Source organism: Eptatretus burgeri, chromosome 3 (assembly GCF_056783735.1).
Source record: "Eptatretus burgeri isolate ZD-2024b chromosome 3, Ebu_testis_v1, whole genome shotgun sequence".
Classification (NCBI taxonomy): Eukaryota; Metazoa; Chordata; class Myxini; order Myxiniformes; family Myxinidae; genus Eptatretus; species Eptatretus burgeri.
Genome location: NC_140963.1, coordinates 61,517,569 through 61,540,780, shown reverse-complemented (window position 1 = coordinate 61,540,780; position 23,212 = coordinate 61,517,569). Strand labels below are relative to the sequence as shown.

Sequence of the window (23,212 nt, the reverse complement as noted above, 5' to 3'; positions counted from 1 at the left end):
GGTCACGAGGCCTTTGAAGTTGCGAAAATGACGATTTTCAAATTCTATCTCCGCCATTTCTCAAGCGATCTTGAATTTGATTGTAGCAAATGAATGTATGGGACAATATCTAAATTTTGATCAGGCCGGATTTTCGATATTCGCTTTCGTTTTCGTGTCACGTGACTTCAAAGTTGGCAAAAACTGCCCTACCTTCAGGAGGCTATACTCTACTGGGCATGGTAAAAGTTAGTGAATGGTGTCATTGCCTAGCAGCTGACCTTGTATATTTAGGTCATCTCTTTGAGCATGACCTAATAATATGGGTGTCGATGTCCTTCGATCCGCCCGTCCATCCGTCCGTCCGTTGCGAAAATGACGATTTTCAAATTCTATCTCCTCCGCCATTTCTCAAGCGATCTTGAATTTGATTGTGGCATATGAATCTATGGGACAATATCTAAATTTGGTCAGGCTGGATTTTCGATATTCGCTTTCGGTCATCTCTTCGAGCATGACCTAATAATATGGGTGTAGATGTCCTTCGATCCGTCCGTCCGTTGCGAAAATGACGATTTTCAAATTCTATCTCCTCCGCCATTTTCAAGCGATCTTGAATTTGATTGTGGAATATGAATCTATGGGACAATATCGAAATTTTGATCGGGCCGGATTTTCGATATTAGCTTTCGTGTCACGTGACTTCAAAGTTGGCAAAAAATGCGAAAATGACAATTTTCAAAATCTATCTCCTTCATTTCTCAAGCGATCTTGAATTTGATTGTGGCATATGAATCTATGGGACATTATCTTAATTTTGTCAGGCTGGATTTTCGATATTCGCTTTCGTTTTCGCGTCACGTGACTTCAAGGTTTGCAAAAACTGCCCTACCTTCAGGAGGCTATCTATATATTTTCTACTGGGCATGGTAAAAGTTAGTGAATGGTGTCATTGCATAGCAGCTGACTTTGTATGTTATATTTATACATTTTCCTCCAAAAGTGCAAAAGTTTCAAAACCCGAAATGTAAACGTCGGCATTTATTTTCAAAATATAATTTCGTGCACGCGCGCCAAAATGCCGAGTCATCTTTAACCAAACTGCGCAGTTCGAGCTGCGCAGTGGTCTTCGGTCATAACTGAACATTGAGAACTTGTGGTATTATTTCTCGCAGAGATGACTGTCACTCCCTCACGGGGGTAATTTTATGGAACGGTTTCTCTGTGTGCAACTTTAACACAGGGACTGAAAATTCGTTTATCTCCTACTTGATGAAACTGGCTGCAAATTTCAGATGTAAATCCTTTGTAAGTCGATGTAACATGTTCCAAATTTCAGCAACATCTGTTTCCGCATTCTTGAGTTTTGAATGGAAACCCTAAATCAACCATTGGGGTCTGTCAGTCTGTCCATTCGCCTGAAATGTGATGGTGCTCGTATCTCAAAGGCTATACATTGAAACTAACTGAAACTTTTTTTTTTAATACCTTGTCGAGGCTCGTACGAGAGTTAACATAACGCACAGCAAGGGGTCAGGAGACGAGGGGTGGGAGTAGGAAGGACAAAACAGTGGGGAACAGAGACATTACGAGATCTGTGGAAGGGAGAGGGATGGGGCGGGGAACATGGAGGATGCAAGATGGACATTATAGGGACTTTCAGGAAGGAAAGCAGGGAATTTAAAGGCGATGGGTTTGGGGTGGATGAACGGGGGTAAAAATGATTGAGGATTTGGGTGGGGGACGATAAGAGGTGGTGGTGAACAGCTGTTTTGAAGGCCTGAAAGGAAGAATGGGATTGAACAGAGTGAGGGAGTTTATTCGAAAGGAGGGAAAATAGAGGAATTAAAGGGTGAAGGTGAGCAGCAATTCGTGATTTTAGTAGTTTTACCAGAAGCGGGTTGTTGGCGGACCTTGAATACCCTGCGGAAATATGGTGGGGACAAATCGCAGACAGAGCCGGGGGGGGGCAGGGTGCGAGACTAGAGAGGAGATGGTAGAAGACAGGAAGACCACCGACCTGCCTGCGGTGAGAGTGAGAGGCCCAAAGACTCAGCCCCATCGTGGAAGATGCCAATGATCCTAAATGCCTTGGTTCTCCACAGCATAAAGCTGAGAAAAGTGAGAGGCAGGGCACCAGCCCAGAGGAGAGAGCAGTACTCCATCAAGCTGTAGTCAAAAGCTTTGTTTGTGGTCAGGAGCTCAGGTGGGCCGAGGAAGGACTTTGCACGACGGAGGATTCCCAGTTGGCGACTGGCTTTGGAAGCCAGGTTGGAAATGTGGTTTTCCCAGGAAAGATCATTGCAGATAGTGAGACCCAGAAACTTGAATGAAAGTACTTCTTCCAGAGGATTGTTGAGAAAGTAGATTTTGGGGGGGGGGTCCAAACTGTCCTTTCGGAGAGACATCGTGTGTGAGATTTGTCCGGATTGAAAGACATGTTCCACGTGTTGGACCAGTCTATGATTTTACCCAGATCTGCAGAGAGCAAAGAAGCTGCTGCTTGCCGGTCTGAGGGATAACAGATGGTACGACAGAGGGTGGAGTCATCATAAAGACATGGAGAATTTTCCAGAGTGTTGGAGAGGTCATTGATGAAAACCAGAAAAAGAACAGGGCCCAGAATGCTGTCTTGAGGAACTCCAGCCTTGACAGGCAGAGGGGATGAAAGAATTCTATTAGGGCCACTGCGACAGGAAATGGCTGCGACTGATGTAACTTGGAATATACATCGGCCAATACATCTAAATAATGGCTTTCAAAACAAATGCCATAGTTTTTGCTAGTTTTTGTTCTTGGGGGCAAACCCCAAGAACTTGGACAAAGAATTTTTTTTTACTCCGAATGTAAAATAGTCAAACGTGTGGGCTCACAACTTGTGAACTGTTGGATGAAAGGTCATGAAATTTTGAATAGGAATAGAGAGACACTTGTTGAGACGTCAAAGTTACCCATAGCCACAGAATTCGGGACACCGTAAAATTGGACCTTGGAAAAAAAATATCAGTTTTTCAGGCGCTCTAATTCTATATGAAAACTGGCTGAACCATGGAATACCGTTTGTAATACAGAGAAACTGGTCCATTCTTGGGAAAAATGCCAGGGGCATTGAAAATGTCCCCTTTTATATGGTATGTGCCATGTGGCAAACTATAGAAAAGAAGGGGCATTCCATGGCTTGTGGAAAATGCCAAACAATAGAAAATAAGGCATATTCAAAAAAATCTCATGTTCATGCTGTACTACCTTTGTGGTGTGAGGAGGAACCAAGTAATGCTTGAGAAAAGTTCATATATAGGGACGCCCTCCATATATAGGTTAAAAACAGTCAGTATGTAAAGTTATTTATTCCTTGAAAATGAAAACCCACAAGATAATGTGCATGTGTGTGATTAATTTGTTAAAATAATTGGCGTCCCTTTGTTTTCCTCGATTCCTCATTTGAGGAGCGATCATCATGAAAAGTTTGAACAAATGCAAATTGCCAGAGCACATGCTTGAGCAACTTCAGCTGTACCTCTTCGTTAGAAGCAACAAAATATTTGTTTATTTGATGTTACTATGATGGAACTTAATGAAGTGTACCTGCTACAGGGCTCACCACGTGCCTGCACTGGCACCGGACACAATACGCTACCCCGTGGTATGCTGTCTGTCAAAGTGAAAGTCGCTGCTCAAAAAGGTGGCATCGCTCAGCAGGTAAAGAGTTTTGTACATAATTATTTCATTTGTTTTGTGCCTCCCCCTGACCATGCTATTGGGCTCCAGTTTATACTGGGGGAAGGGAGCTCATAAGGGAGTAAGACCCACTGATTGTGGTGGTGTTTTCACCAACAGGTCCAATTGAGCATAATATAAATTGTTTTGAGAAGTGTGAGGTGGTATCTGTGAAGCTGCTTCAACATCGTTTTGAGGAAGGATTTTTGGACCACAACATTAAGTAAAGCAGAGGTGCTTCTTTCAGGACGAGGCAAGGTCAAATTTCAATCGAGGTCTCTGATTGAGGTTAATGGTGCGTTTAACAATATTATTGACATAGCTCACAGCATTCCTGGTCCAGAATGACTTGGTACACACGTACACACACACACACACGAAAAGCACGGTAAGGCGGTGAAGCCGTCAGTCAGTCCGGGAAGCCATGAAGGCTATATGCCTATTAATCACATCCTGTTTGAATGTTAATTCTCCAAGACCCATAAGACCCCAAAAGAATCTGAGGACTCAAAAGACCCAGATGATTCAAAAGTCCCCAAGGACCCCGTAGACCCAAAAGTCACCGAAGACCCAACAGACCCATAAGACCATTTAGTCAGACCCCTTATCGGCCATGGGCCAGATGGGTGATCATTACTATCTCGGGTGGCAAAGGTTGATTGTACTTTTTGGAAAGATCTTTGTCTGGGCCAACTTTTTGGGTATGATTTCCACTCCAAATCGGTAGCTTTATTGTAGTTTTTTGGGAAAATAGGCATTTTTGGGGTAAAATCGTGTTTTTTGAAATTTCAACTGTAGAAAAAATATCTGCGACAAAACAACATATTTGAGACTTGGAATAAATAGCTATGTAAAATACAACCTTTTTGGTGTGCTTTGTGTTGGGTTTCAATTGCCGGTTACCATGGCAACAACCATTTTAGGATAAAAAAAACATGGTTTTTGATAGTGAAACTTTAAAAATTCATATCTCAGAAATGAAAAATGATTTTTGAACCATTTAAACGATAAACACATCCCGATGCATCAGGGCAGTTTTTAAATTCCATAGTATGAGGGTAGGTTTAAAATAAATACATCGTTTTATGGTAAAAACATCACATTTTGAATTGCATTTCTTGCTAATCTGACAGAAAACCCCGTTTTTTGAGATAAGAGGACTGTTTTTATTTTATCAACTTCACAGAGTATCCAAAGTCTACATGTATTTATATATCACTTTACATGTGCTAGTATAGGTTGTATGAGTTACCCAGTTCAAATAGATTGGCGTTGCCATGGAAACGATCAATTTTGTGGGTAAACACGTTTTTTGACGGTAAAAGTTGAAATATTCCTAGCTTGCAAGTGAAATAATATTTTTCAGAGATCTGAAGGTTAAAACCACCCCGATGCACACAAAAAGTTGTTTATTTCAATGTATAGGGCAGGTTGTCAACAAACTATCTCGTTTTAGGGTGAAACCATCAACTATTCAATCGCATTCCTCGATTAGAATTGTCAAAGCAAAGATTTTGAGAAGTCTTTGGTTTAAAGATTTTCTAATCGTACCATATATCAAAAGTCCATTATGGCTCACAATTTATATGAATTCTCTCTTATGGCAATCAATAAGTTGAACTCGACTGACGTTTCCATGGCAACGGTAATTTTGTGGAGAAACCATTGTGAAGTGTATTTAAATATTAGTGTTTTTACATCTTTTTTTTCTTTTCAGGTGACTGACTGATCATGGAAGAGTCATTGCCTCCCCCAAAGCGGCCACGTACCGACTGTGTTATTCACTGCACTGATGACGACATTGATCTTGTGTCACCAATAGATTTTGGTTCATGGACAACTCTGTTAAAGGCTGCAGAAATTTGAGGTCATGGACAAACATTATCTGCTGCAAAAGGTTTATCCGAAGGAGAGATTGCGCCAGTGAAATATCATCGCAGGTGCCCTTCTGTGTTTACCAACAAAAAGGACCTCAATAGACGAACACATGAGAAAACAGACATACACGAGCAACCCAGCCGACATGGGACACCTCGGCAAGGGGCTGTCTCATCTCGCGTGTACGAGGAAAAGTGCATATTTTGTGATAATGTTGCAAAATATTTGAAAGGACAGCGTTCTAAGGAAACCCTTGTGCAGTGTAAACAGCTGCGAGCGGACACAGCTGTCAGACAAACTGCTGTGCGAAAAATGGACAATAAGATTCTTCGCATAGTCAGTCGAGAGATTGTTGCAGCTGAAGCACATTAACATAGGTCCTGTTACAGGCAGTATACAAAGGCATCGACTACCTCGGACAGTGGAATTACCGCAACCAGTAAGGCATCAGCAGAAACTCTCTATGAATTAGCTGAAACTACCGCTTACAAAGAGTTATTTGACTTCATCAGGAACGAAATATTTCCAAATCCAAAGGTTCTGCACCTCACTGATTTGACATCCCGTTTAATTTCACTGATGAACTCGTACGGTTTCAACGAGATCAGCGACTCAACTAAGACACATATGCGTTGAAAATTGGAGAGTGAGTTTGGTGAGTCACTCCATTTCGTCCGAAACCACGATCGCAGAGTCTTGGTTTACCCTGACACCTTGACAAGGGACGAACTTGCCTGCAGCATCATCGAACTTAGAACGAAAGTTGAAACATTGCTGGCTACACAAAGTAATTATATGGCAGAGCTATCAAGGGCCACCCTGCTATTGCGAGGTGACATAAAAGGCAGGAACTAATGGCTGCCGCAACCCTCAGAGCTTGGAGCCGAAACTGCAAATATACCTGACGCCGTGAAACACTTTCTGAAAATGTTAATAGTTGGTCAAGAAGGCGAGTGAAATGTGACTAGTTGTGCCGAAAGACAGATTTGTTTGATTGGCCAAGATCTGATCTATGCTGTCACTAACGGTCGTCAGCGCCCGCCAAAGCATATTTTGATGGCTCTTGTTGTGAAGTGTCTTACAGGAAACGTTGAGCTGATTCAAATTCTCAACCGCCTTGGACACTGTATTTCGTACTCCATGATGGAACAGATAGAGACGGTGCTGTGTATGCAGAAGTTGCATTCGCTGTCTGACAGCACCAACGTCATTCTTCCGGCAAACATTCTGATCTCTATGATTACGACTCTTGTGTGGGACAACATAGATAAACTCGAGGAGACTCTGAGTGGTGGTGGTACCTCCCATCACGTCAATGGCATTATCATCCAGGACAGGTTTATTGGCCCTTTACCAAAATAATCAAGCGCACCCGTCGTGAAGAGCAAAAAAAGATCGATCGACATAGAAGAATCACTACTTCCACAGTACAATGCTGGAGAACGAGTTGGTCCGGCACCTGTCAAATCTCTTGAGGTGGATCCACTTAATTCGGTTGAGGATGCCAAGAGAAAGAATCGAATTCGGGGACTATTTCGCCTGCAGAATCGCCAAGCACCAAACTGGACGGGGTTCAACATCCTGACACGGAGTGAAACCACCATTAGTCCGAACAACATCAGCTACTTGCCGACAATTAATGCACCGGCAACTGAGATGACTGGTTTTGGAGATACTAACTCAGTCTCAAAGAATCCGGGTTCAATTACAGCTTCCAAGTTTGGTTCTGGTATTCGACCAAGCACTCTATGCGAAGGCTGCAGAGATCGTTTGGAAGCATCCAGACAGATTTGACGATTTTGTTCTCCGCATGGGAGACTTCCACACCATGATGAATTTCCTGTCTATCATAGGCAAGCGGTTCCAGGATGCTGGTCTGCGAGAACTTGCTGTCGAGTCTGGCCTAATCGCAGAGGGCTCTGTGCAGGCGGTGATGGACGGGCGACAGTACAACCGAGCTGTTAGACTTCACAAGCTGGTCTATGAAGCAATACTACTACTAGCATGGAAGGAATTTCTCCCATGGTTGACAACCACATATGATACTGCTGACTGCCACCTCTTAGATGATGCCCTCCGTTGCATCGAGGAGTCGAGTGAGGATATCAACGAAGACTCCTTCAATACAGTTCTCCATAAGCCTAGTGTAAAACGCATTCTCCATCTCTGAACCATTCTTGCAAGCACTGCGAGATGGACGAAATGGTGACTTGGCCAGATTCTGGATGTCGTACTTGGACATGGTGGAGATTCTTCTGGGTTTGATACGTGCATCAAGAGAGGGAGATTGGCTTTTGCATCTGTACTGCATTAAAGAGGCAATCCCCTGGGCATTTGCTTACGATAAAATCAACTATGCCCGTTATTTACCAGTGTACTAGGCTCATATGTCCAGTTACCAACAAGCCACCCAGAAATCTACGCTCATATGCTAAATGGAGGTTTTTCTGTCCAGCGAGGATCACAAAATCCATTTAGTAAAATTCTTGCTGACCAGATGATAGAAGAGACTGTCAATAGGGACACGAAAACACCCAACGGTACGAAAGGGTTTAGTCTCAGATTCAAAGCCCTTAGCCGATACTACATGACTGCAGTGTATCGCAGCACAGCATTACGTCAGATGCGTGACATGGTGCGCCAACCAAGTCCAACGTTTTCGCACTCGGATCTACATGCTCCATGAATCCAAAAGGATAAGGCCAAAAAAAAAAAATGTTGCATTGGCGTAACCCGCCCGACCCTAAAAATTCCGCCGACCCGACGTTTTTTTTTTGTTTTTTTGCTATCGAAAAATTTTGCCGACCCTATTTTATAGCTATTTTTGTTGTTTTGCTATCGTTTTCAAGTATCTTGTTGATTGCGATCGCGATCGCAAAAACCCGGAAGTGTTTCGGACAGAACCCGCCGACAAAAAGGGTGGTACTCGAGCCGGGGGAGATTTTGGGAGGGATTTATTAGGAAAAAAAAAAAAATAAAGATCCCGACCGACCTACCCTATTTTTCAGTGACCCGTTACGCCAATGCAACTTTTTTTTTTGGCCTAATGCTGATACCAAGGCACTGGTAGATCTGCTTGAGATTGACTGGGTAAACCCTATGAGCAGAAACCAGCCTGAGTTTACAAGTATTTCAACTGGATGGCTAGCTACTCCTGACATAAAGAACGACCTGACAAGAGCGCATGAGGTTGGTACTGAATCATATAAGACTTTCAAGGAGAACCGGCTAGAAACAACACGTCCAGTTGAAGCCTTCCACAGCAAAATCTCGAAACAAAACCTGAAAACTTTCTCCAACCTAATTAAAAAGCAGCGTGTGACAAAGGCAGATGGTAAAGAGGTAATCCTTCAGGCTGACAGACAACTGTTCGCCCACATGATTCTTGCTGCTGAGAGCCGTCACCTTGATTTGCAGGAAGTCTTAGGACACCCTCTGGGGCCCATTCCATGGTCCTTAGCAATGTCTGAGGGGTCCTTGAGGAAAAAAAAACAAAGCTGCTCTCGCCAAAGCGCTGACCAATGATGGCATGGTAGCCGAGAATATCGCGAGACCGTCTGCAACCATTATCGATGGAATGAGTTTAGTTCAGCGCTTGAAAGGGGACAATCAGACTTTCGCAGAAGTTGCAGACAGTTGCCTGCCTCAGCACTTCATGAAGGTGAAAATAGCCAACAAATCGACGTAGTTTTTGACGTGTAACGCAAACCATCTATAAAGAATGCAGAAAGATTGAATCGTGGAGCAACGGAGGGTCTCGAGTTCAAGAATATCAGTCGAGGGCACAAAATTAGGCAATGGCGGAAATTTTTGCGCAGTTCGTCAAACAAAACCTGTTTCATCCGATTCGTCGTAGATGAATGGAAAAGGCCAGAGAACCGACTCAAACTGGGAATGAAAGTTCTGTACGTTGCATGCGAGGAACGATGCTTCAAGCTTGTCAAGGACCAATGGGAAGAAGTCATTGAAATGAAGTCGATTCAGGAAGAGGCAGACACTCGTATCTTTCTGCATGCCAGCAGAGCAGCAGAAAATGGGTGCTCTGTTTCTAACAGAGCTATAGTTGAAGTCAACCAGTGTCGTTATCAGCTCTTCACATCAAAGAGGGGCAACATGATTTCAGCACAGTTGCCACCATGCAGAGATTGCCTGTTTCAGCATGCCAAGCAGCCATATGGCGTAGATCCCTTGAATGCACTCCTGAAGTAATCTCACCAACAGATTGTGGATGGTCTACAGATGACAGTGGTGACCTTGAGATTCTCTGGATGACTGGTCCACCAGCTCCATCAGCTGTTTTGGAGCTCATGAGCTGTAGCTGTGTACGCCACTGTGATGCAAAGGACTGTACGTGCATCCGAAATGGACTGAAATGCACTAAGATGTGTAAAAACCAGATGTGTGACAACCAATATGAGTATGACGAAGCAGACACAGACGTAACCGTATATGCAGATGATGAAAGTGATGATGATCGCGATCAAGGAATGCAAATCTAAGACACTTACACGGCAGCTGCCTGCAGGTTATTCTACCTATTGAACAAACAAACAGCCTTAGGGTGTCAGGGTAGTAGCTAGCGTTCAAATTGCTCGAAAATATTACATTTCTACCAATGTTGTGGATTTTTAAACTTTCACCATCAAAAAATGTTTTATCCCAAAATTGGTCGTTTCCATGGCAACGTCAATCTATTTGAACTCGGTATCTCATCCAACCTAGTATGCCAATACATCTACAGTGATAAATGGACTTTTGATACTTTATAAAATTGAGAAATATTTAAAATGCTCAAAAAACTGGGTTTTCTCTCCATTTACCGAGAAATGCAATTCAAAATGTGATGTTTTTACCATAAAACGATATATTTATCTTAAACCTACCCTCGTACCATGGAATTTAAAAACTGCCCAGATGCATCAGTATGTGTTTATCGTTTAAATGGTTCAAAAATCATTTTTCATTTCTGAGATATGAATTTTTAATGTTTCACTATCAAAAACCATGTTTTTTTTACCTTAAAATGGCTGTTGCCATGGTAATCGGCGATTGAAACCCAACACAAAGCACACCAAAATGGTTGTACTTTACAAAGCTATTTATTCCAAGTCTCAAATATGTTGTTTTGTTGCAGATATTTTTTCTACAGTTGAAATTTCAAAAAACACGATTTTACCCCAAAAATGCCTATTTTCTCAAAAAACTACAATAAATCTACTGATTTGGAGTGGCAATCATACCCAAAAAGTTGGCCCAGACAAAGATCTTTCCAAAAAGTACAGTCAACCTTTGCCACCCGAGATGGTAATGAGAAGTCCATTTTGGGTGATTGGCCCATGGCCTATTAAGACCCTTTTTACCTTTTTAAGACCCTTTCAACACCTTGAGATCCCTTCACCCTTGAGACTTTACACTCTTTTGACCCCAAGAATATTTAGACCTTTACATTCCTCAAGTCCCTTTCAACCCCTTAGAGTCTTAGACCTGAACACCATTTTGGCCTCTTCCAGCCTTCTGACAGCTTAGACCCTTGACCATTTGGAGTTTTAGACCACTTGGATATTTTAATATTACAAATAAATATGTCACCAATATCACATAAATTTATACAAAAGAAATGCTTGTACTGTATAATGATTGCAACTCATGACAACACAGCAAATCTGTCACACAAATCTCTCTAACGATATTTGGAGAGGCGAGCATAGTGAGCCAATCCACACGAGTACATATAAAAAGGAAAAACAAGGTTCGTCCATGAAGCCATCCGTGAGTGAAACCATCCGTGAAGCCGGGAAGCTGTCCGTGAAGCCGTGTGACGACATGTTTATTAATTACGTACTGTTTTAAAACACTATTGGATTGCACCTTTAGACTGCTGAGAACCCTTTGATCTTTTAAAACCCTTAAAGACCACTAGGACCCAAAAGACCCCACTTACCGTGAAGACCCAGAGGACCAGAAGGACCCAAAAGACTCCAAAGACCCAACATGTCCCAAAAGACCCAGAAGACCCCTAAGGACCTTAAAGATCCGTTTTACCTTTCAGACCCTTTCATCACTTTAGACCCCTTAGAATCTTTATACTTTTACACCCCTTAAGTCTCTTTAGACCCTTTAGTTTAGACCTTAATAAGATTGAGACCCCTTACACCCTTCAGACAGATTAGACAGCTTGCACCATTGACCATTTAGAGCTTTAGACCACTTGGACCTTTTTAGATTACAAAGAAATTACAAATAAATATTATCACCAATATTACAAATAAATTTGTGCAAAAGAAATGTTTGTATTATGATTGGTATAAATCAGGACAATGCAGCAACTCATGCACAGTCATTATCCTCAGTTAAAACAAGCCTGTGCCTCTGAAGTGACGTGTGGTGAGGCGAGCATAGCAAGCTGATCCACGCTAGTCAGTACATAAAGCAGACAGAGATAGCTAGTCTACCAAAGTCGATAGAGCACTTAGTATAGGCAATCCATGAGGGGAAGAGGAAATGCTGTTGGTGGTTTGGCTGGACCTGCAAATTGCATGCATATTGTTGCATGGATGTGATCGGGGGTAACGGTTATAAAATAGACTCGTTATACCATTAATACATGTTTCGTATAAGTGTGTGGTTTTGATATGAAAATGATAGGATACGTGTCAAGTATGGTCAGGAGGTGATAACTGTGACCCCCTCCCTCCGTATGTGTCTAAACCCAAACTGTTAGCCCCTTCTTAAACCCATAAATCATGCCTTTGTAATCTGAGCTACTTGTTTCTTTGAAAATGAACAGAGCATTTTTATTGCTTCGCAAACACAGCAATTTCTCCCCGAGGATAGAAAGGATGCGCCTCGCGACCATGCGCTGAGGTAAGAACTGCCAACACCGCAGAAGCCACAAGAACCGCCTCAAACTGCTCGGCAATGGGGTCATAGCAAAAAGCAGGACAGAGAACCAATGAGCGCGTGGTTGCGGGAGTAAGAAAAAGTGCCGAGGGGCGGAGACAAAACAGTAGTTGAGTTCAGGAAAGTTGAGGTCAGCTCATTTTGCGACAGATGGGAGAGTTCACGGTAGCAAGTCAAGTGCCGGCAGTGATAGGTGGAATAGAGCACAGAGAGAAGGAAGTCCTGACAAGTGGATGCGGCAGATACAAGGTGAGATTCCGCAATGTAGGATAAGCGCACGCCTCAAGAGGCTACGAAGTTGGCACATGGTCCACCAATCACCTCTCTCTCTCAGTCCCTCCAAAGAGGCCCACCATTTCACTCTCGCTCATACATGCTCTTGTAAACCCTGTGCGAGCATAACATGGGAAGAAGGTTCTTCTTTTCCTTTGTCTCGTGCTTTCTCTTTGTCCTTCTGTTTGTGGCATGAGTGAGATAAGTTAATGTGCAGTGGTCGCAGTTTATGGGTGTGTGGTATTATTGTGTGCAGAATAATAATTGTGATCCATGTCTCGTGTGTGTGTGTGTGTGTGTGTGTGTGTGTGTGTGTGTGTGTGTGTGTGTGTGTGTGTGTGTGTGTGTGTGTGTCCTTGTTCTCCCCATTCCCTCCCTCTCTGTCCTTGTTCTCCCCATTCCCTCTCTTTGATTATTATTTAATAAACCTGTTTCTTACCATTGGTGTGTTGCCTGATACGTTGTTCGGAATTGGGCATTCTAACTACAGCACATGTAAACTTGTGGCCATTGGAAATTTGGTGCTCAATCCTCGTTAGTAGGTTGAAAGAGCAAGGTACGATTGATTCCCCGGGGTTGCTCAGCCTCAAATCCTAATTTAACCGGGAATTATCACAGGTGCTAAGATGTCGGAAACCAAAGATAAGGTCTGTTCGGCTTTCCCGCCAGATGACGTATGGCCTCTATAGACAGTCTGTTGCTAAATTGGGGATCATTCGGGTGGAAGATTTCATTTGACCACGTGTCCACCCACAGTGCACCATTACAATACCAATACAATGTGGACCCATTTGGTTCTTGTGGACACTAGATTGGCTTTTCAGATTTGTAGTGCATGACTACATTTGACTTCGTTAGAACATTATGAATACGATGCAAAATTGTCAGCATGGCTGAGGAAACTACGAACAGATAGTATCAGGAAGTAAATATTTGGGTGAAAGAATGAGGATTTTGCAGCAAGGTGGTGATCCATGGCAATAGTAATGTGTCTGAACTCATTGGGAAGAACAAAAACAGGTGAAATCTTATGTGTGGCATCAAGCTCATTCAATCACTGCCATCTTCCCTCCTCCTCACATTAGTGTAATTTATTTTGTTTCTTAATCCCTCCTCCTTTTGATTCCTTTATATATTCCCTGTTTTGGTCAAGCACTTCTTTGGGAAAAATATATACTACAATTTCCATGCATTGGACAATAACATTTGCCATACCTTGTTTTGCATTTATTTTTTAATATAACCATAAATTATTTATTTGTTAAATATTTTCCTCTTGCTTTGTATTTGTTTTTTAAAAAAAGCTTTGTGTTCTGAAGCAGCATGGATCAGCTGTCAGGAAGAGTAATTTACCAGTACAGCTTGACTTGGGTGAGATGCTGGAAGAATTGCAGAGACAGAAGCAGAAGCAGAAGGAGTCACCAAAAGGTTTTGCACGACCTCTGTCTTTGTCAGGTGGGTTGATTGCACTTGCTCATGCTTTAGACTGCCTTACGTTGAAACATGCATGACCTTACAATGTGCACACAACAAAAATGTTTTTACTTGATGGAATAAAATATTCGGTCCAAAGGTTGTGTGGGTGTGTACCATGTGTTTGCACAGTGGGAACTGCCGTGAATATGTTGCCCAAACCGGAGCCCTTTATGTCCAAAGGAAGACATAATGAGATATGCCTAAGACCTCATAACCCTCTGGACTCGAGTGGCCCGACAGTTAAACGAGGAAAATGCCGTGAGAGCCCCAAACCAAAAAAACCCACATCTCTAAAGAAGGTGTGTGTCTGTTGGGTGTGCTAAGTTTAATGAGACTATATACACACAAAAAAAAACAGAGGGTGACATCTCAAAAAATAAACCAAACAAGGTAGGAATGAAACCACATTACAATTCCACAATATGACACCACAATCCTCTTATGGATTACCATCACGACATCTTTTAACATTTTACTTTTGTTGTAGGATTGTGATAGTTGAAGAAGCAGAACAACAATGATGAATGACACCACATTACGATGCCACAAAACGACACCACTATACTCCTACGGTTTAACATTACGATATCTTTTGACATTTTACTTTTGTTGTAGGATTGTGATAGATGAAGAAGCGGAACAACAATGATGAATGGCACCACATTACGATGTCACAAAACGACACCACTATCCTCCTACGGTTTAACATTACGATATATTTTGACATTTTACTTTTGTTGTGGGATTTTGATGGAACAACATCAAAACATATCGTGATGCGAAAGCAGAAGAGGATTGTGGTGTCATATTCTGGAATCGTAATGTGGTGTCATTCCTTAATTTTTTTTTTTTTGTATTCACTGTCAAGGCTCGTATGAGAGCTAACACACAGAACATACAAGAAGGGCAGGAGACAAGGGGGGGGGGAGGAAAAAACAGTGTGGAACAGAGACATGAGGAGATCTGTGGAAGGGAGAGGGATGGGCCGAGGAACATGGAGGATGCAAGATGGACATTACAGGGACTTTCATGAAGGAAAGCATTGAATTTGAAGGAGGTGGGTTTGGGGTGGATTAGTGGGGGAGGAAAACATGGTGGTTTTGGATGGGGGAGACAAGAGATTGTGGTGAACAGCTGTTTTGAAGACCTGGAGGGAAGAGTGGGATTGAGGAGAGTGTGGGAGTTTGTTCCAAAGGCGGGAAGAAACGGGGGAGAGCAGTACTCAATGAGGTTGTGGATGAAAGCTTTGTATGTGGTCAGGAGCTCAGGTGTGCCAAGGAAGGACTTCACACGATGGAGGATGCCCAGTCGGCGACTGGCTTTGGAGGCCAACTTGGAAATGTGGCTTTCCCAGGAAAGATAATGGCAGATAGTGAGACCCAGAGGCTTGAATGAAAGGACTTCTTCAAGAGGATTGTTGAGAAAGTAGGTGTGGGGGGGGGGGGAGGTAGTTCCAGACAGTCCTTGAGGAGAGACCGTGAGAGTTTGAGATTTATCAGGGTTGAAAGACATGTTTTACGTGTTGGACCATCTTGTGATTTTATCCAGATCTGTAGAGAGTGAAGAGGCTGCTCCTTGTCGATCTGAGAGATGACAGATGGTATGGCAGAGGTTAGAGTCATTAGCAAAGAGATAAAGAAAAGTTTGGTGGTTTTTTTGAGATTTCATCCCTCTGTTTTTACATTTTGTTTTTTAAATGCTTTTTTTCTTGTTTCTGCAATTTTTTAAGTAATGAAAATGCTTCATGTTTTATATATTTTGTTATTTTAGTATGGATTAAATCTGTCTGTTTTTTTAATTCAGCTTATGGTACATTCTACCTCTCTACCCACCCTCATCAATCCTGGCTTTTGGTTCAGTCCACTATGTGGATTACCACATTTGTGAAATAATGTGATTATCGTTTTTAAAGAAATTATTAAATGCTTCATGTTTTATATATTTTGTTATTTTGGTGTGGATTAAATCCATTCATGTGATTAAATTGTTTTAATACTAGTTTCAGTTGATTTGGGAAATGGTTTGGATACGTATTGCTTTTGGAATGGTACTGTCCATCTTCCCCGCCTCCCACGATCCTGACCTGGTTTGGTCAGTCCACACTTGTATTCGATTTCTTTTCCGAATGAAATGATTAATGTTTTCAGGTTTTTTTTGGGGGGGGGGGTTGCGTGCACTAGCCCAGAGACAAAGTAACTTCCCTGCGTTGGAATCACCATCACGGCTTCAGCAGTTCTTGAATTAGGTTGGGCTACAGTTTTACATTGTTTTGAGTGGGGAAGAAGCAGAAGAAGCACACAATGGCGTTTTAGCAATCTCTCGTTGTGGTACTTTTGCGATGTATTCTGACATGTTTTTAAGTCTTGGTAGTTCAGAAAACGCTTGAGAACAAAAGGTGTGCCTTTAAATTGCTGATTACTTCACTCTGTATAAAGTAGTTTTTAAGCCTATCATTGTGTACACATTTGAATGAGTGACCATTTTTTTTCTGTATCATCCCTCGATATGGAATACTACCGTACTTAATGATAAGAGCGAGGTGTGTGTGCTTGCATGCGTGTCAGTGTGAAGTGATCTCCATCCATCAGTGTGAAGTGGATTGTATTGAGATTATTTGATCTCTCTGCAATTCCATACACCCCTGTACCTATCGACACCAAATTTTGCAGACGTACCCAGGGTAAGGTCATGGACACAAACCTCCCCCTCCCCCCCTCCCCCCCCACACAAGGAAATTTTCTGCATGTATGTATGTATGTGTGTGTACGTCTGAAAATCATAGGAAAAAAAACGACAATGTGAAACTGGTCGACAACATGAAACTGCTGAGAAATTTACTTCAAACAAGGAAATGAGGCCATTGGGACCAACATTGCTGTGGTGCACCCCTAGATTGATTTTGCTGCAGCTTTAATCATCAATCTTTTTCATGGTTTGCGAAAGTCGAAATACCCCAATCTTTATAGAGTGACCGAATTATCTAATATATCTAAGTATAAAAGGGCAATCAAAATATAATATATTCCTTGTGGAGATATATCGAAAAACTCTAAAGTGGATGAGAGCAGGTTACACGTTTATAAGGTGAAATTCAGAATTAATTTTTATTTTCAAATCTTTTTTTGGGGCTGATGCCAACAATTTTCCGTTTGAGAAAAAGCAAATACGAGAGTTATCTTGCCAGGAGATTTATTATTATTTTTACTATTATGACAACTTGATGTTATTTTATATGACCAGACTTGATAGCATTGTGATTAGAGCATTCACTTTGAGTCTGGTCGGTGGCGGTTCAATTTTGATTCTCGCTGTCATGCCAGAGACTTTTTAAAATGTTACATGATTTCTCTCACTTGCTGCTCAGCATTTGGAGGATAGAGCATGGACAAATCCTATGGATTGGTGAAAGGGAAGGGGGAAGGGAAAAGAAGGGATAGGAGAGGGATTTCTCCTTAAATTTCCCAGCTGACTGTGGAGAAGAATTGTGAGGTTAAAAGATGGTGTCAGTGCACACTGGGAAGATAGAAGACAGACAGATAACACCAAGAAGTTGCTTGATCCAAGGTCAATGGCTCAGTGCATGTGTTTTGAGCTTGGGATTATGAATGACTCCTCTATGAGCCTCAGATCTTTCACATGTAGGTCAAGGACATGAGACATTTGTACACTTTCCATCAATTTACCATTAAGAGACTAGCAACTACTCAGCACAGTATATGGGATGTGAACTTGGGATTCCAGCATCATGCAATGGGTGCCCAGATGGGAACACCAAACAGGCCAACCCAATATTTCCACTCAAAATTGATTTAAATGGAGTTGAAGTTTGTTTGTTTGTTTATTTATTCCACTGAAACCATGATCACAAATGAAGTAGTTTGATATGTGTGAGAATTTTTTCTTTTTTATGGCTTATTTAGTTTTTAAAGTTGAGACTTGTGGAAGAGTGAGGTGATGCAGGGTAGAAGGCAAGACTAATAAGTGGATTAAAGAACATGAAGAGAAGAGGGGAGACGTAGTCAACTGTAAATAGATGGGGAAGTGTAAGAGTGGGTGAAGGAGAATCGACGAGATCAGAGGTAGGGAGTCTCTAATTCAATTAGAACGGCACTCGGTTGAGTGCATACCTCTGCCAGGCTGAACAGTTTACATTTTGTATCCCACTGGTAGGCCAAATATGGATCTTCACCAAAACCTAATCAATTTGTCCTCGTCACACCCCAACCTGTCCACCAAATTTCATCCGAATCCATCCGTAACTTTTTGAGATATCCTGCTCACAAACGGTCTGATGGACGGATGAAAACATAACCTCCGTCCACTTTTGGCTGCGGAGGTAATAATATTTTAGTTTATTAATTTATTTCAATGAAGTTTATTTGTGTGCTTGCATCTGTGGGAGTTATTGTTGTCTGATATTTTACCTCTTAGCTTCTTATTTCTTATTCATTCTCCATTGGCACTTCTGTCACCCTTTAAAACAATGGAGCATTGATCTTTACAGTGAAACCTTGGTCAGGAAGGCCCCAAATACCTGGAAAACTCTGACTTTTTTTGGAGGGTGTTTGGAAAGGGGGGGGGGAGGGGGTGCATAAAATTAACACATGTCCACAGTTTGCACCGTAGGATGATAAAATAGAAAGTGTTCTCGTACTAAGATCATACATTTATTCAGCCACAACTTCGGTTAAGCTTATTCAGCCATTGCGGGTTGGATGAGAACATATGCTATGTGGCAAGGTGTGCTTTGGTCACTATGATGCTATGCTGGCTTTACTGAGATCTGTGACTGCACATCCTTCCAGGTCATCCTCAAGGAGCGTGAAGATCGTAAACAGCTGCGCCTAGTTATGGAAAATGGCAAGTCGTCTGTGCCAGAGGGAGGAGTAACTGAGAATAAAGACGATAGTGGAGCGTGTTGCAATTGTGTTCCTGCAGAGGACATCACAACTACAAGCCCTTCAGCAGATGGTATGTCCGCATTGCTTGTCCAACTCAATATTTCTGTTCATACAAACACGAAAGGGAAACATTCTTGAGCAGAGGACTGTTTAAAAATTAACAATGAGTGATTGCAGCTGGTTACGTAGCCTATTTGTCAGTGTGATCTTGTTATTTATTTGAGCCATTGCTTGGAAAGGCATACACGTGGGTTTTATTGTAATTCAACAGCGCTGTACAAATGATTTCTCCATTGAAGTGGTTGCCAGGCAACAATCATGGCAGTTCTGAGATGTGCTAATTTTTCCATAGAGAGCTGTTTGTAAGACTATTCAAAGCTCAAGCATGGATATTGTTCAAGATGTGCATGTATGGCATGGCTGAATAGAGGATTGCTGAGTAAATGTGATATGGTTGGGAAATGAGCTCTGTATGTGGGAAGTGTGGAAAGGGCTGGCAGCAGAGGACATTCATTATCTCTGTGTGATTCGGAAATCAGAGATCTGCCATATTGCAGGGGATGAATTGCATATTGGGTGCTTGATCCTCACGTGATGCCATGATTGGTGCATGGCTCTGTATGCCATCAGAAAATTAGGAACCCCCCCTTCCCCCACCCACTCGCACAAATAGGTGCGACATCAAACTACACAAGTGGTATGTGATCAAGCTCTGTTCTCACAAGCAATTTCTTTCCAGCTCTGCTTTTAAATGCCTTGTATCCACAGGCAAGTTCAGAACTAGTTCCGGGTTAAAAATTTTTTTTTTAACTGTACAGTCCTATCTAAGGCTCGTAGTAGTTACCACACACACATTTCACACATGGGCAGATGAAAACACGACACACAACACAGGACTGTTACATGAGACAAACACTGCCACTGAGCATGGGGGAAGTGCCGACACTTCTCCAAGCACTTAGAGTGCCAGTGACATCACAACAATGGCGCCGCCATTCTCACCGCACTCGGTGGGGCATTTCCAAAGGAGGAATTTCCTCATCTCATGAATGCCAACCTTTAGGGATTGTCTGTGCTCTTAACCTTTTAAACGCTGAATGTCAAGCAAGGAACCAGCACATACCATAAAAAAAAAATTTGGTATGACTGCTGAGGTTTGAACAGGCTTACAACGGACAACTCTAACACCACCAAATCTGGTTGAGATTATGATCCCGATCAAAGAGCTGCAGGTTTGAACTGGTTCAATGCTCATTGCTTGATAGCTTATTACCTCAAAGATGATTTGCCACTTTTCTCCATTCTGTAACCATCTGTAATGCCATTTTGCTGATTCAGGGAATTATTCGCCCCCGTTGGACATGGTCCGAAACGGGGGCTTATGGATTTGGTCTCAATTTTCGTGTGTGTGTGTGTGTGTGTGTGTGTGTGTGTGTGTGTGTGTGTGTGTGTGTGTGTGTGTGTGTGTGTGTGTGTGTGTGTGTGTGTGTGTGTGTGTGTGTGTGTGCGCGCGCGCGCGCCTGCAACCATATCTCGTATATGTATGGACCGATTTTATTCATACTTGCCACAAAGACAACACATGATCGTATACATATGCACGTCATTTTTTTTCGACATCAGATCCAAGATGGCCGACTGGTGGCCATTTTCGTTGTAAAAAAAAAACTAATGTTGAACATGTCCTCAACCATTTCTCAGACATGCATTTACCAATTTTGTTCAAACTTGGCACACAGATAATGAATAATGGATTGCATATGCACTTCATTTTATTTTATTTTTTTGAGATAAGATCCAAGATGGCTGATTGGTGGCCATCTTGTTGCATAAATTTGTCCCCAACCATTTCTCAGACATGCATGGTCTGATTTTGTTCAAACGTGGCACAAGCACAGGACATGATGGCATACACGTGCACTTCACTTTATTTTGCCATCTGATCAAAGATGGCCAACTGGTAGACTGGTGGCCATTTTAGTTGTATATAAATATGGGCTCGCCCTTTCATTCCAAGCAGCAAAATTACTAAAACAATGAGGGTGATGACATTTTATGTCTTTTTTTTTTTTTTAATTGTTGATTCTAGATTGCTTTGTGAAGGGTTCACCATGGACTGTCTGATGCACCTACAAGTGCAATAACTTCTGCTTTGTTGAGAGTCGAACGAAAGTCTAAAACATTTACTGTTTCAGGTTGGATCTTCAACTTGCTGGTCTACGATTCTAGGTTGCATCTACAAAAGCGGTATTGCTGACCAGCAGTGTTTGTCATCTTCCAGCGTGATATTGTTGGCCTTTCCTTTCATAATGATGATGTTATGCTGGAGATGGAAATTATCAAAGAATGAAGTCATACCCAATTAAAGATCCTGATCTACTAACAATGACTCTATCTCTGAGTTGTAAGCAACAGACACATAATCCACTTGATTGTCCAGGTCGAGTTCACCGATGAAATTAATCTACTATATCTGCAACCCAGGCTGCAGCACGAGCACTTTATTACGACGTGTGATGCGTAATGCCGGTCGAATGAGATCACCACGGCTTCAACGTTTAGACTGAAATGGCATGCTGGGTGCCAATTCATCCATGCAGACTTGCGTTAACCTGACTTCTACAAGTGAGGAATGAAGATTCTTACAGCGATGTCAAAAGTTCGTGACCATAATTTGTCCTCCTTCTAATTTATGGTCAGAACACCACTCGAGAGAAATTGCCAGGCCGGAATGTGCAAACGGAGCCAAAAAACGAGCACGTCAAGAAGTTTTGGATAAAAGTTTCAAGTGTAGCTGTGTGCACAGATGCGTAGCAAAAAATTTAATGTACAAAATTACCTTCAAATTTATATTGTTCTATCAGCCTGCGGTTTGGAAGGATCAAGACCAACTTGGATTGGAAGCAAGGCTTTTAAAGAATCATCATCGTGGCTTCGTCCAGGTTTATTACTTGCCCTTATTCTTCCACAGATTTGAATGGAACAATCTCAAATATTTTGGTCTCTTTACCTGTCCCATTGCAATGTCAAATATTTGGTGTCCTCAAACTCTGCATCATTGTCGGCCTAAAAGGGATAATCCATCCTTGTTTGTCCAGACACCATAGACTTGAATCCATTTTTGTTTGTACAGACACCATACATTCCATAGATTTGAAGACAATTTGAAATTGTTTTCAAATCTATGGAATGTACAGACACGCTCATCATAAGCAATTTACTGGTAAGGAGAACAGTTTGGTCACCATCAATTTGACCGGGTAAGAGGAAGTACTGAATGACCACCTGGTACCTAGCTCATCTGACTGTAAACTGTTTGAGTGTCCATCAAAGCTGGATCTATTCTATACCATAACTGCATGTTTTCCTTCACTTGTTTAATTTGTGAATAAATAAATGAACTATTATGCAGAGAAAATTTCTATATTGTCGAGCTGTCGCGTTGCTTCATGCTATGGGGATCACACCCTGCAGTGGTATTTTGATCTGTTGGTGTGTTTTAGTGTGTTTAATTCCGTTTCTATGTTTTGTTGCATGCATGTGTGTGCTAGCTGAAGAGAAGATGCAGGATGATGATCCCGATCAAAGAACTGCACCAAAAGCTCTCGAATCTGGATCTGAAATTGTACCGAGTGGGCCGGTCCCAAAAATTCATAGTCGACGGTTTCGTGAGTACGTTTTATCAGCAATTTTACAACTTCAAAACAAAATAAATAGATTTTGGTTATTCCATATTTGGAGTGTAATGGTGTGCACTTAATACTTCGTTTTTCATATTTCGGAACTCACTCTGGTGTTTGTGCTGGTCATTGTGACATCACTAGGGATATGTTGTTGTATAATTGCTGCCGATATGTAGCGTTCCTGTCCTCTCCCATACATTCTTCAAATCAAACAAAAGTCTGATTTCAAAAACTGGAAAAAATTCCAGATCTGAAAATTAAAATGTTCATTTCACAGAGTATTCGGGACCAGCCTCAAGGCTCATCGCAAAAGTTCTGTCACCCCGCTTGTAACTTTTCAAGTGAAAAGTTAAGGTGCTCACAAAACTACATGCATCCTCTCTCGTTACCCTGCGTGCAGAGCAC

General features: G+C 42.0%; 1 protein-coding gene across 3 annotated transcripts in view; it reads left to right on the top strand.

Moving 5' to 3' along the window:
- The window catches only part of LOC147030032 (uncharacterized), a 63,436-nt gene that overhangs the window by 29,055 nt on the left and 11,169 nt on the right, over window positions 1-23,212 (top strand). For 2 of the 3 annotated variants that reach the window (XM_085873699.1, XM_085873701.1), the window contains 5 exons: window positions 3,574-3,678; window positions 14,067-14,202; window positions 14,353-14,522; window positions 19,029-19,194; window positions 22,676-22,796. In XM_085873699.1, coding sequence (XP_085729825.1) covers window positions 3,574-3,678; window positions 14,067-14,202; window positions 14,353-14,522; window positions 19,029-19,194; window positions 22,676-22,796 — 698 coding nt within the window. The remainder of the gene's footprint in view (window positions 1-3,573; window positions 3,679-14,066; window positions 14,203-14,352; window positions 14,523-19,028; window positions 19,195-22,675; window positions 22,797-23,212) is intronic. The other variant, XM_085873700.1, reaches the window with a different exon arrangement.